Source organism: Saccostrea cucullata, unplaced genomic scaffold (assembly GCF_032062105.1).
Source record: "Saccostrea cucullata isolate Sc308-1 unplaced genomic scaffold, CSIRO_AGI_Scuc_v1 ctg1453, whole genome shotgun sequence".
Lineage (NCBI taxonomy): Eukaryota > Metazoa > Mollusca > Bivalvia > Ostreida > Ostreidae > Saccostrea > Saccostrea cuccullata.
In genome coordinates, this window is record NW_026923611.1 from 200,714 (window position 1) to 215,460 (window position 14,747).

General features: G+C 33.7%; 1 protein-coding gene across 1 annotated transcript; it reads left to right on the forward strand.

Annotated features, from left to right (window-relative positions):
* The first annotated feature begins 1,892 nt into the window (after positions 1–1,892).
* LOC134264476 (E3 ubiquitin-protein ligase BRE1A-like) lies at positions 1,893–4,481 on the forward strand. The gene has a single exon (XM_062746771.1). It carries the CDS (start codon positions 1,893–1,895, stop codon positions 4,479–4,481), a length of 2,589 nt encoding a protein of 862 aa, XP_062602755.1.
* The last annotated feature ends 10,266 nt before the right edge of the window (positions 4,482–14,747 follow it).

Sequence of the window (14,747 nt, forward strand, 5' to 3'; positions counted from 1 at the left end):
GCAACAATTTTCATAGAGGATACATTTCTTAAAGTTTTTTTTAAATGTATTATTTTTCAGGTAGTAGTTACTTTTTGTCCCCTTTAATCTCAAACACCTTCAAAATTAACCGTTTTCAGCTACCTTTCATTTTCATGTTCATTGCTAAAAACGGGGCCCTTTGAGATGGCCACCATCTCGTTGATATCTAGTTAATTCCTGCAGACCCCTAATAAAGTGCAGGACTTTGTCACTGTTCATTGTAATCTGTTGACAACAGTGTAGATGGACATATGATATATACCACTAGGTAGCGACAATAATAACGTAATACTTAGTCTAATTCAGGAAAGTAAGAAATCAAAGAAACTTACAGTTATAGTTGAACAGGTCAGTGCAGTATACAAACAAACACAGACACATAACTGCAATAAAATGAAAACAAAGGTAATGCAAGATAACCAGCACGAACACGGGTCGTCATTCCATGCTGATACCCGTGACAATAAAACAGTCATGTTTGACGAATCGCAAGAGTATACCCTGGTGTTGATATATTGCAGATAATAATATCGAAAATGGCGTATGGCTAATTATGAGTCTTGTGCACCTTGTCTCTCTCTCGTGCACCATGCCTCTGTCTCATGCACCATGTGTCAAACCCTGACTACTACTTAGGCATAGTGCATGCAAAACACAACACTTTAAATATAATATTCATTAAGACAGTTGATCCTTATGTATATAAGATGTTAAACCTATACATTAATTTAGTCAAGGTCAGCAGTCATGGCAACAATTATATAGTGATGTCATGTGAATTAAAATGGTAAATTTCATTTGATTGGAACGTTTCGGTTTTTCTTATAGGGCATCAAGTGGTACATAATGTTGTGCCAATTTCTTTAAAAGACAAATTAGATAGCAATTCTCTGAGCAATATTGTATTTAGACACCTCACCCGGAGACTAGCAAGTATCAAAAATTTGGTTTTAATTGACAATTTCCTGTTCTATTTTGGTTTCATTTACACAATATACTGCCTATCATTTGTCTTTTCTATAACATGTTAATTAGGCCTATGTTGATGATATGTCAACTTATAACTCTATTTACCTGATTGTTCATTTTAATTATGGGTTGGAAAATTAAATGTACTAAACTTTAAATAATGGGTTGGAAATTTTGAAATTATACAAAACTTGATGGAAAAAATTCTATTCCCCTTTCTTTCCTCCCTCTTCTAATGTATAGAAGGGTGTACAGTTGAGCCTTGGTAATTATGATTATACATCATCTTCTTGATGAGGGATGTGTTGGGAACAGAATGTTTATATCTACAAGTACATGTAATTTGGGGTAAAATTTGGTATTCCTAATGCTTATTAAAACCAGATTATAATAATTAAGTTTCCATATTAACAAGGCTTGACTGTACATCTGTAGTATCTCTATTCATTATCAACTTTGTCCTTTGTAGATGCCTAGGAGGAAGTACTGGAGGATTAGTGGTGCCAGGAAAGAGATACGGACTGACAAGACTGAGGAGACTGGCCTCATGAAAAACAGTAAAACACTTTCTGACCTGGACTTGACTGAGGAGACTGGCCTCTTAAAAAAACAGTAAAACAATGTATGACATTAAAATGACTGAGGAGACTGGCCTCGTGAAAAACAGTAAAACCAATGTTGACCCTGAGGAGCCTGCCCTCAGGTTACAAAAAAAACAGGAAAACCAAAAAACTTGTGAAATGAATCTGCTCAATGAACTTTGTGATATGAATCTGCTCAATGAACTATGTGAAACAAATCTGCTCAATGAATCTCATGAAAAAAATTTGCAAAACAATATTGAACAAAAATTGACAAACAATGCCTCAATCACTAAAACAGCTCTGCAAAATCAAGATGTAATGGCTGAAGAAAGCAAGTCACTTAGTCATGCAATCAACCAGGTATGCAATACAAAATTTGTATTTGGGTCATTTCATCAAGGGGATGCAAGGTTTTCATCATTTTCTAGAGGAAGTCAGTGTACGTGCAATGCTCTTACTATACTGATAAAAAGTTATGAAGGATTTTCATTCTCAACGGAATTTATTGATAGCACTTTAATAGCAGGGGATCAGGTTTATGTTATGTTGGTCAAGAATTTGCAGCAAAGACAAATGTTTCTAAACAAGCTACTTAAATTGGATGAGTTGCCAAGTAACTTAACTTTAGGAGAAAATCATCATGTCATCGAGAAATTTGAAACCATGTGGGGATTACTTGTCTCTGAAGAACAAATTAGTCAAGTGAAATCATTGCATCAAGCTTTAGAAGAGGCTTTCCAGGTTTCTAGATATTTGCTGATTATGATAGGGGCAATTTGTTCTGGTGTATACAAAGTGTCAGACAAGGAATATTACTTTTTTGACTCTCATTCACATGACAGTGCTGGCATGTCTTCCTGTGATGGTAAATCAGTACTAGTACAAAGCACGGGTATTGATGATTTGGTATCATATCTGTACAGTATGTATAACAGTATGCATATAGACTTTGCAATGCAGTTTGAAATCTTACCAATCTCAATTAAAACTTTGCATCATAGTTTTCCAGAGAAAAGTCCATTGCAGAAAAAATTTTACAAAATGGATGATCATCTCTCATCTGTTACAAATCCAGATCAAAACCCATACAGAAAAAGGTATATGAGAGAGTACATGAGGAGAAAAAGACAAAATGTACAGTTTAAGCAAGTAGAAAGAAACAAAGAAACGCATGCAAAAAAGTTGAGAAGACAAAATGATGATATAAAAAGCAGAGAAACTGAAACTGCAACATTTGCAAGGAAATTAAAAAGGCAAAATGCTGAAATAAGACAGAAAGAAAAGGAAAGAGATGCAGCTGCAAGAAAGTTAAAAAGACAAGATGCTGAAATTAAAGAGAAAGAAAGGGAAATGGATAAGTTTGCAAGAAAGTCAAAGCGACAAGATACTGAAATTAAAGAGAAAGAAAGGAAAATGAATACTGCAGGTAGAAAGTTAAAGCGACAAGATGCTGAAATTAAAGAGAAAGAAAGGGAAATGGATAAGTTTGCAAGAAAGTCAAAGCGACAAGATACTCAAATTAAAGAGAAAGAAAGAAAAATGAATACCGCTGGTAGAAAGTTGAAGCGACAAGATGCTGAAATTAAAGAGAAAGAAAGGAAAATGAATACCACTGGAAGACAGTTAAAGCGACAAGATGCTGAAATTAAAGAGAAAGAAAAGAAAATGAATACAGCTGGAAGAAAGTTAAAGCGACAAGATACTGATATTAAAGAGAAAGAAAGAAAAATGAATACAGCTGGTAGAAAGTTGAAGCGACAAGATGCTGAAATTAAAGAGAAAGAAAGGCAGATGGATAAGCTTGCAAGAAAGTCAAAGCGACAAGATGCTGAAATTAAACAGAAAGAAAGGGAAATGGATAAGCTTGCAAGAAAGTCCAAGAGACAAGATGCTGAAATTAAAGAGAAAGAAAGGGAAATGAATACTGCAGGTAGAAAGTTAAAACGTCAGAATGTTAAAGTGCAAGAAAAAGAAAAAGAGGGCAGTAGAATTTCAAAAAGAAAATGCAGAGAAAACCCAATTGTTCTTGAAAGGGAAAGGTTAAAAAAGCAAGCTAAACGAAGCAACATTTCATTTAGAGAAAATGAGAGATTGCTTAATAGGGAACAGAAACAGAGGCAAAGAGCAGATAAAGAATATTGTGAAAAAGTAGATGAACAACAGAGACGGAAAAAATTTGGAATAGATATAGAGGATTGCATCCAAAATTTTCATGAACAGATAAAACATGGTCCAATTTTTGTATGCTCATGTTGTCAGCAAACATGGTTCAAAGAAAGTGTTTCTAAAGTGGAAAACATCAAACTAAATGATGAATGTAAAAGCAAGTTTCTTACAAGCACTGTGTCTGTTGAAAATGTGGAATGGATTTGCAATACTTGCTGTTCATCAATAAGACAAAAAAAAATTCCAAAGTTGTCCGTCTTCAATGGTATGATGTGGCCACTTAAGCCAATGGAATTAGATTTATTTTCTTTAGAAGAAAGGCTTGTATCTCTGAGAATACCTTTTATGCAAATAAGAGAGTTGCCAAGAGGTGGGCAATATTCTGTAAGAGGAAACATTGTGAATGTTCCAGTTGATATTCAACCTACTGTGAATAGCCTGCCAAGAAAATTAGATGAAAATGTCACAGTTCCTGTCAAATTAAAGAAAAAGTTGTCATATCAAAAATGTGATTATCATGAAAATGTACGACCAACAAAAGTACTGATTGCGTTGCACTGGCTTATGAACAATAGTGACTTTTACAAGAATGCAAATATCAATGTTGATGAAAACTGGTTTCAAGAAATTACAACTTCAGCAAGTGAAATGGTTCAGGAACTAGTGAGAACACAGACAAGAAGCAACCAAAATACTGATGATGATGAGAGGTTGATGATGATGATGAATTCTGTGAAGTAGATGGAGTTGGTAGAGATGGTAATTGCGATACTCTGTTAGATTATGCTTCAAGAGACATGAATCAGATTTACACATTTGCTCCAGGTGAAGGACAACGCCCACTTAGTTTATACCAAGACCAGACAGCTGAGTATTTATCATTTCCAACAATTTTTTGTGGAAAGGGAAGATTACAAGATGACAAAAGACAAGTGCATGTGTCCTATGCAGATATTGCTAAATGGGAATTAAGAAGTGTTGATAGACGTGCTGCCCAGTCTGTTCCAAATTTGTTTTTCAAGTTGAAAAAAATACAAATGAAGCAAGTTACAGACAAATGCAACCTGGCTCTTAGGAAATGCAAAACCAAAGGAAGATCCATAACAGCAAATGAAATGAAAAATCCTCAAAATGTGAATAATCTTGTTAGACACGATGAAGGTTTCTTTGTGTTCAGGCAGTTACGAAATTCACCTGCATATCTTGAGACTAGAAAAAAGGATGTGTTTGCTATGATCAGACAGCTAGGTCTACCAACATGGTTTATATCATTGTCTGCTGCAGATACAAGATGGAATGATCTCATCAGAGCACTTGGAGTGTTAAATGATGGAAAAGAATACACTGATGAAGAAATCAATAACATGACTTGGTTTGAAAAATCAAAATTAGTACAAAAGGATCCCATCACTTGCTCTAGGTACTTTGATCATAGATTCCGTTTGTTTATGAATTCAGTGTTGAGAAGTGATCATCATCCAATTGGTATTGTAAAAGACTTCTTCTACAGAACTGAATTTCAACAAAGAGGATCACCACACATTCATATGATTGTTTGGATAGAAAATGCACCAAAATATCATGAAAATAATGAACAGGAGATTGTAAATTATGTAGATAATTACCTGAAATGTGAAAAGAATGAAGAGGATGGTTTGTCTGACTTACAAGTGCACAAACATTCACAGACATGCAAAAAGAGAGGCAAAGCTGTTTTCCCCTCCCTCCTCTTGAAGAGACTTTGATTTTGGAGCCACTAGATTGTGATGTTGATAAGTACAAGAAGATGTATGATGACATTCAGAAACAGCTGAATGATATGAAAAATGGATGTGATTTGCCCTACAAGGAACTCCTGAGTACAGTACTTAAGATATCTGAGGAAGATTACATTAAATGCATTAGAAGTTCACTGAGAGGTCCAAAGGTTTTTCTTAAAAGAAGTCCATGTGATATGAGGGTAAACTCGTACAACAGTGTTGTTCTTAATGCTTGGAAAGCTAACATAGACATTCAATATATTTTGGACCCATATGCCTGTGCAATGTATATTGTTTCCTATATAAGTAAATCACAAAGAGGGATGAGCGATTTACTTAACAGAGCTGCAAAAGAAGCTAGAGAAGGAAATCTTGACATAAAAAGACAGGTACGTCACATTGGGAATCATTTTCTCAACAGTGTAGAAGTTGGAGCTCAAGAAGCAGCATATTTAGTGTTACAAATGCCAATGACAAAAGCTTCGAGAGATGTTGTATTTATAAACACAAGTCCATCAGATGACAGAGTAATTCTGATCAAAACAGATGCTGAATTAGAAAAGTTGACACCAAATTCTACAGACGTGGAATGTAGCAATGTTATCAAACGGTATGCAAAACGCCCAAAGCAGCTTGAAAACTGGTGCTTAGCTGATTACGTATCACAGCTAGATGTTGTCTTCCCTAAAGATGATGAAAAAGAGTTCACTGAAAATGAAGTGAATGATGATGATCAGGACCATCAGTCAGATGATGAAGACAATTCAGATGTTGACTTTAGTGAAAGTGATACACTTTTGACTTTGAGAAACGGCATAAAAATTAAACGACGGAAAGTACCAAGGGTAATTAGATATGTCCGATTTAATATCAAAACTGATCCAGAAAATTACTACAGAGAAAAACTTATGTTGTTCATGCCTTGGAGAAATGAATCCACTGATCTAATATCAGGAATGGACACATTTGAGAAGTCTTTCCATCTGAAGAAGTCGTTTCTTACACACAAGATCAAGGAATATGAATTCAATGCTGAACAGCTTGATGCAGCTTTGCAAATGGCAAATGAGGACTTTTCAGAAGCTTTTGATGAGTTGGCACCAGATGCTCAGCAAAGAGAGGCAGAAGATAAAAATGAAGGATCTCTTGAATCTGAAAACTTTGTTCAGTTTAATCCTGAGAGGCCTATTGAACAGAGACAATATGATATAGGATCTGACCTTGGCATTCCATCAACAAGACAAATAATTGAAGAAAGTTCTGTTAGATTACCAGACAATGAATACTTGAATCTTTTAGGAAGTCTAAATGTAAAACAGCGGGAATTTTTCAATCATGTGTTGCAATGGGTAAAGACAAAGACAGAACCTATTTATTCATTTTTGTCTGGAGGTGCTGGTGTTGGCAAATCTGTTTTGATAAGGGCACTTTATCAAGCTCTGCACAGATACCTATGTTCCACAGAGGGTGAAAATCCAGATGACATAAGAATAATTCTTTGTGCTTATACTGGCAAGGCGGCATACAACATTGGAGGAGCAACTATTGCATCTGCTTTCCATCAAAAAATTAATCAAAGTCAACAAAGTTTGCACTCTGACGAATTGAACACTTTTCGTACAAAGTACCAAAACCTGAGAGTAATCATTATTGATGAGATATCAATGGTGGGAAACAGATCATTAGCACTCATTGACAGTCGTCTACAACTTCTCACAGGCATTAAGAAACCATTTGGTGGTATAAGTATCATTGCTGTTGGTGATTTTTTCCAACTTAAGCCTGTAATGGATCGTTGGATCTTTCAGGATTTAAATCATGATGCCCAAGTTCTTGCAAGCAATCTTTGGAAGGAGCATTTTTCTATTTTTGAGTTGGATGAAATCATGCGCCAAAAAGATGATATTGAGTTCGCTCAACTTCTGAATCGCCTTCGTTACAACGCAATGACAGCAGAAGATATGAATGTGATACACAGATGCATGATAACAGAAACAAGTGACAATTATCCACATCATGCTCCTCATCTCTTTACACAGAACTCTAAAGTAGATGCATACAACAATCAGTTGATTGAAAATCTTGGAGGAGAAAAGGTCACAGTGAATTCAGTTGATTCTGTTATTAAAGATTATTAAAAAGAAGTCAAGGAAAAACTGCTAAGATCTCTTCTTAAAGCAGATGATGTAAGCAAAACTGCCAATTTGATGCAAAATTTGATTCTTGCTGTTGGGATGATATATGATATCTCAGTCAATGTTGATGTATCTGATGGTTTGACAAATGGTTCATCATGTAAAGTGCAATTAATTGAAAGGAGAATGGAAGGTATATCAAGACCAAGCATAGTCTGGGTGGAATTTTTTGACTCTGGAATTGGAAAAACTACTCGAAGGAAGTACAGACATTTATTTCATGATGGAATTTCTGAGAACTGGACACCAATTTTTGAAGTTCAATGGTCTTTTCTTTTGCATTACAATACTTTTCAGAGAATCCAATTTCCATTACGGCCAGCTGCAGGAAAAACAATTCATAAAGCCCAAGGTTGCACAGTTGATGAAATTGTAATTGATATGTCTCAAACAAAAGTGAGGAAAATTCCCCACATCCACTATGTAGCACTTAGTCGGGTAAGGTCAGTAGATCATCTGCATATTCTAAACTTCAATGAGCAGGCATTATCTATGGATGAACAAGTCGTAGATGAAATGGAGAGAATGAAAAAAGAGGTGCCACTCCAACTTTGTTATGTCCCAATATACCAGGTTGATTTGCATCGTTTAAAGATTGCTTTTAACAATTGTAGATCTCTTCACAAACACTTTCCACAAATTCAAAATGAGCCAAACATTCTTGCTTCAGATGTAGTTGGATTCTCAGAGACAAGATTAACTAGTGCAGATGTGGAAAATTATCAACTTCAGGGATACACAGCAATATTTAACCATGAGACTTTAGATAGTTCTGATAGACGTCCACATCATGGAACAGCACTGTATGTGAAAGACATTTACAAGACAACTTGCATCTCAAAGGTAAACAATGGTCCCATAGAGTTTATTAAGGCAAACATACTATTAAACCAATATAGAGATGTACAAGTCATAGTTATTTACAAATATCCATCTTGTTCTTTGGAAAATTTCAAACATCACGTGGAAATGCATATAAAGCCTTTGATTGATGATCAGAAAGACTTGGTATTCTTGGGAGATTTTAATTTTGATTTGTTTGCTGGGCATGCAGACTTTTTAACATTTATGGAAAAAGGCTTTAACTGTCAACAAATTGTAAGTAAGACTACTCATGACTCCGGTTCGAAGCTTGATTTGATTTTTACAAATATATCCCCATGTGAAACAGATGTGATTGAAGCATATTGGTCTGATCATAAAGTAGTGTTTTGTGCATTTGATATGAATAGTTTCCATTAAATATGATGGGGCTCCTAAATAAAAACACGGCAGAGGGAGAAGCAAAACAGTGCCCCCTCCCTCACCCCATTTTTTCCAGTCATACCCCACAAAGTTTGGGGTATACACTGGAATCACCATGTCAATCTGCTTGTTTGGGTGTACACTGGTATCATCATGTCTGCCTGTGAATCTCTTCATAGCCATTTTTGTCCAGCATTTATTTCTATGAGATATTGCTTGGACATTTTTAAATTCAGAAATTTCATACGCTTATATTTAATACAAACTAATTTATAGCTTGTGATAAAAAATGTGCTTATGTCTTGATACTGTACCAATTTCATATTTTAAGCATTCTCATGACCATCGCATTTTGATGCTTTATTTGTCACAGTTATGATAATGTTTTTAATCAACACTAAGATTGTTAAGTTTATTATCATCTTCAACCAATTACATTTTTACATTACTTACACAAGATGACATTTTCCTGTTCTTAAAGCTGTTTTAAATCTACTTCTTAAATTACATTGTATATAGTTTCCCCATTGGTGTATTAGTCCTATTTGGCTGCAATACAGTACCAAGCATTTGAAAATTTAAAGATTTTATTTTTTACAAAATGTTTTACATATGCATTTTAGATAGAACATTTCACTTATAATAATCTGGCTGTTCTTTAATTTGCATCAGTACTTATTGTATATTTTTATGCAAAACACTACTCCATCTCAATAACGCTTGGTAACATTAGTAGACTATGCTAGACTATGCTAAGATGCATAATTCTCAGTTTGACAAATTGCATATGTCATGGCCACCTGCAAAGGCAGAATTTTTTTATTTTCCAAAATATTCACTCCCCCTTTACCTTAAGTTGGTATGAAATGACTTTTTACATTAATAGTCTATACCTTTCTTTATTGTATGTAGAGCTTCAGTATTGTCAGAGACTTCTGTTTTTGTTTTTTTTTTTATGAAAAGAACATCTTTCTATGTTAAAACTTTGCTTAAATTAGATTTACTGTTTCAATTCTTAGCTTATTTCTGCATATTTCCAATGGTAATATTTGTATTGCTGAATATCTGGATTTTTTTTAATTGGGAGGTATATTATTCTGATATTTTGTTGTCTTTTAGTGACTTCAAAAGATGTAACCCAAATTAGAACTTAAAAGTTAGTGTTTCTCTAATTGTGGGATAAAATTTGTCATATTGCTGTATTTTTACTTAAATTTCAGTCAGCAGTTTATTGCCTTGTTTTCATATAGAATAGAAATGTGAATTATTGATAAAACAATTTGATATCCACTTCTTGTTGCAAAATGTCCATTCCATTTGATGTAATAATATCATATTTGTATACTTTAATTAATTTATTCAATCTTTTAAACAAGACTATATAATTATAATGAATTGTGTGGTATAGATTTTATACTGAAATTACAATCAAGGATCATCACTATTATGATAGTAACATTGAAGGAGACTCTTACTGGAATTTAAATTTGCACAGTTTTGACTCGTGGTAGTGACATCATTTGGACTGTGCCATTGGCTGTAATTTTGACACTGCTATAAGCTAGCTGTGGTTCTGACATTGCTATAAGCTAGCTGTAACACTATATAATAGCCATGTGATTTTGACATTTCTCAGACGTATGGGTTCTGTGATTTTATAAGTCAGGATCTCTTCATTTATGGACTTTTACCTTAAGCTCAGATGTGTTTGAATGTTTATTCATGTCATAATGCTAATCAACTTTTTCAAAATTATTTATATCATAAAACTGAAATATAAACTATCTAAGACTGATATTATACTTTAATTTCATGTTTTTTGTATAGTTATTTTTTGTTTTGGAAAAACATGCTTCTTTAAAATAACCCGTGTAAATAACAATGCTTGCATGTAGTAGTCATCAACACAGCAGATATAATCATTATTTGTGAAACCTCAGATTCAGTATATATTCTAATGAGTTTATTAAAAAGTTCTGTATATTCTATCATGGATTTTGTGGAATTAAATGATTATGAAGTAAAATGTGACTGCCATTATATGAACTTCAAAGCCTATAATAAGTGTCATTTACAGGTAAGTATGGAAAGAGGGGGTCAATGGCCAGCCCGTAAAGGGAGGTAAACCTACCTCTTTAAGAAATATATTGAAGAAAAATACACTGTACAATCAAAATATTATATAACATGATATATCATTTGAATTACAAATATTCTTTCCAATATTATAGAGAAAAAAAAGTTCTCTTTTCATTATCCAACAATATTGCATGAATCTGAGGTTAGAAATTTTGATCTGTGATATTAAAATGTTTTTTTCCTTTCTAATTCACTCAAATAATCTTTCCTCTTTTTGATTTTCATTGGAAAAGATTATTTATTTTGAGTGGTGATTATTTTCTTCATGTAAACAACATATTTAAGAAATATTTATATTATGACTGTATTGTTAAAATTTTTGATGCTGTTTATTTTTCATTAAAACATTCATGCTCAAGTTTATAAATGTTATCTAAATCAATACTAGTATAATTATATATGCTCTTGAATTGTCACTAGTAAGGCATTCCTTCATTAAGATAGCTTCTTCACAAAGTTTAAGTGTCAAATTTCAAATTATATACACTGTACTCAAAATGTATCAAAATTCAATTTTTAATCTGTACTAATGTACATGCATGTGTAACATTTTACTTCTAATAATACAAAACATTTGTTATAATTCTTGAAATCAAATAAAATTTTAAATACAGCCTTAAAACTGCAATTTTTTTTTTATTGATGTAAGCATGAAAAATGAATATAATTATATACAATCATTACCTGTGACAGTCTTGAGAAATGAGAACATATTTAAACAATAGCGTGTTAAAAGCCTCTGCACTTAAATGCAATTAAGTAAACAGATGGTTCATTTGGAATTGAAACATTCCCCTCTTATATGGATTTAATTTACTAAAGAAGCCACAAATCTAGTCTATAAGTTACCCTTGGAAAACATTTCATGGGGGAAAAGTGCCTTTGTTTCATCCTCTGAAGAACAATTTGGCCGAGGTGGTTCAGGTGAGCGTTGTGGCCCATGGGCCTCTTGTTCTTAGAACTATTCATTATTCCTCCCTATGTTCCATCACAAACAAATAAATACACGTGTTTCTGTACTATTTAAAACTTCACGCGTTTCTATTTTTATTTAAATCCACGTGTTTTCATTTCTTCTTTTTTTCTACACTGTTAGTTTACGGAAACCAACTTCATCGGAGCCTGTGGCGTAGTGCATAGAGCGTTCGCCTTGCAATCTGAGGGTCCACAGTTCGAATCCTGCTGACAGCACTTTTTAATTTTTTTTTTTTTTTTTTATTGGCGTTTTTCTTCTTTTTTTCAACCCAAATGACACGGAAACACTTAAAAAGCTGGAAAGACCTCTTATTGTTCTTTGAACAATAAGTCTCCTAGTTTTTATTATTTTTCCGCCGCATGTTTTTTTGTTTGAAGATTTATCGAAAAGATTTATAATCCATAAGAATGTACTCCGTAAAAGATTATTGCAGTTCACCCTGCGTAAATGAACCTTGACTCCTTTCGGAGTTACGACCCCTTTCGCAAGAAAAGCTTGTTATCGCTACTCCTCAGAAACCGTAAACCACAGAGGTATGAAACCTTCACCAATGTCTTCGACTAATTAAGGGGACTCTTCAATCTATTCATTGCGAAAGCATTCACTGACCCCTTCAATGAGTTATTGCCCCTGAAACTTTTTGAATTTTACAAATAATTAAAAATTTTAAAAACGAGAAGTCGTAGAGACATGGGACCAACTGCATAAGATTTATTGACCTTTGACCTTATAATTCTTGTAAAGGTCAAAGGTCAAGGTCAATTCAAAATTGAGAAATTAAGCTCTTTTTATATCTCTTTTGTCTTTTAACATATACTTAATGTCTATGCATCATCAATATGAACTCTTAAAACTGTTTCAAAGATTTCATTCTTGTCCCCTAAAATTAAACCTTTTAAAAGTTATTGCCCCTTGTGTGAAAAACTTTGTTATCGCTACTACTCCGAAACTGTAGACCGTAGAGACACCAAACCTTCACTAATGTCTTAAGGGTCTTTAGGCCTAACTTCTCTGTATAAATGCAAAAGGATCTGATGACCCCTTATATGAATTATCGCCCTTTAACGTCTACGTACTTATAATTAAACCTTATAACTTGAAAACTTTAAGAGGTAGAAGTATGGGGTCAACTGCATTGTGACTCTTGACCTTTGACCTTGAAATTTTTTCAAGGTCAAAGGTCAAGGTCATTCCGATTTTTTTTTTTTTCAATTTTTTTTTCTATCTTTTAAGCCACTTTTGTTATTGTTTTTCTTCATGGAATATAATTTTAAAGAGTAAGATATAAAACAAAATTGAAAAAATCAAAGAAGGTGGAAAGACCTCTTATTGTTCTCTGAACAATAAGTCTCCTAGTTATGTTCCCCAAACGAAGTTGGGGAACATATTGTTTTTACTCTGTTTCTTATTATTATTATTCTTATTCTTATTATTATTATTTTTCTTCCTGGGAAAATTTTGTCCGCGAGTGATCTTGTAAACTACACATCCGACTTAGGTGAAACCTTTTTAGGGTAAGTAGGCATGTTATGTAGATTTGCGGAATCAAGGTCATTTTGCGCGCACGTGCGTGCAAGAGCGCGCACGTGCAAAACTTAAAATGACCAATATATAATGGATATAACCGTAACTTTTCTACTTTGTGACGAAATGTTTTGAAACTTATAATGTAAGGATATATTAGTAGTATGCACAAGATGACATGGTCAAAATAGCAAGATCGCACGCGCATGCACGTGTGCTTTGCTCTGATTGGCTGAAACTAAAGTCTCAATATCTTTTTTGTTTTTTGATAAAATCATTTGAAATTTTGAACATAGTCATACATTAGGGAGATCTACAGCCTGTAATATAAGATTTATCATGAAAGCATGTGCATGCACATGTGCTTGCAAGAGCTCGCACGCGCAACACGAAAAATGTCCAATATAATTGATACAGACGTAACTATTCAAATTATTGATGAAATGCTTTGAAACTCATATTATAAGTATATATTAGAAGCATAGAAAAAATGACATGGTAAAAAAGTAAGATATCACGCGCATGCACGTGCGCTTCGCTCTGATTGGCTGAAACTAAAGTCTCAATATTTTTCTTGTTTCTTGTCATAATCCTTTGAAATTTTGAAAATAGACCAACATTATGAAGATCTACAGCATAATATATAAGAATTTACATGAAAGCATGCGCATGCGCTCGTGCTGCAATCTGATTGGCTGAAATTTGAATAGCTATATCTCCTTTGTTTTTTGACGAAATGCTTTGAAATTCAAAACATAGTCACGCATTAGAATATCCTACAATATGATATAAAAAAATCATGAAATCACGCGCATGCACGTGTGCTGCAATCTGAATGGCTTAAACTTGAAATAGCTATAACTCCCTTGTTTTTCAACCAAACAGGATGGGATTTAGAATATAGATAGATATAAGGGACTCCTACAAGAAGGTATGGTCATCATGCACGTGCACGCACATGCGTGCATTTGGAACGAGTAAAATGAAAAATACACTTCAAAGAGTGATTTTTCATACTTTTGGACTGAATGCTTTAATACATTGTATATTAAAATATGTAGATAGTGTAGACAAGATGATATGATCATAACGCACATGCATTCACATGCGCACGGGTGTAATGCTAAAATTTGAATATAAGTGGTACCCTTCTGAGAAAACGTTGTTT

What these genes read in the sequence shown, in the direction of transcription:
- LOC134264476 (XM_062746771.1), top strand. Translation starts at nt 1,893, where the DNA reads ATGGCTGAAGAAAGCAAGTCACTTAGTCATGCAATCAACCAGGTATGC.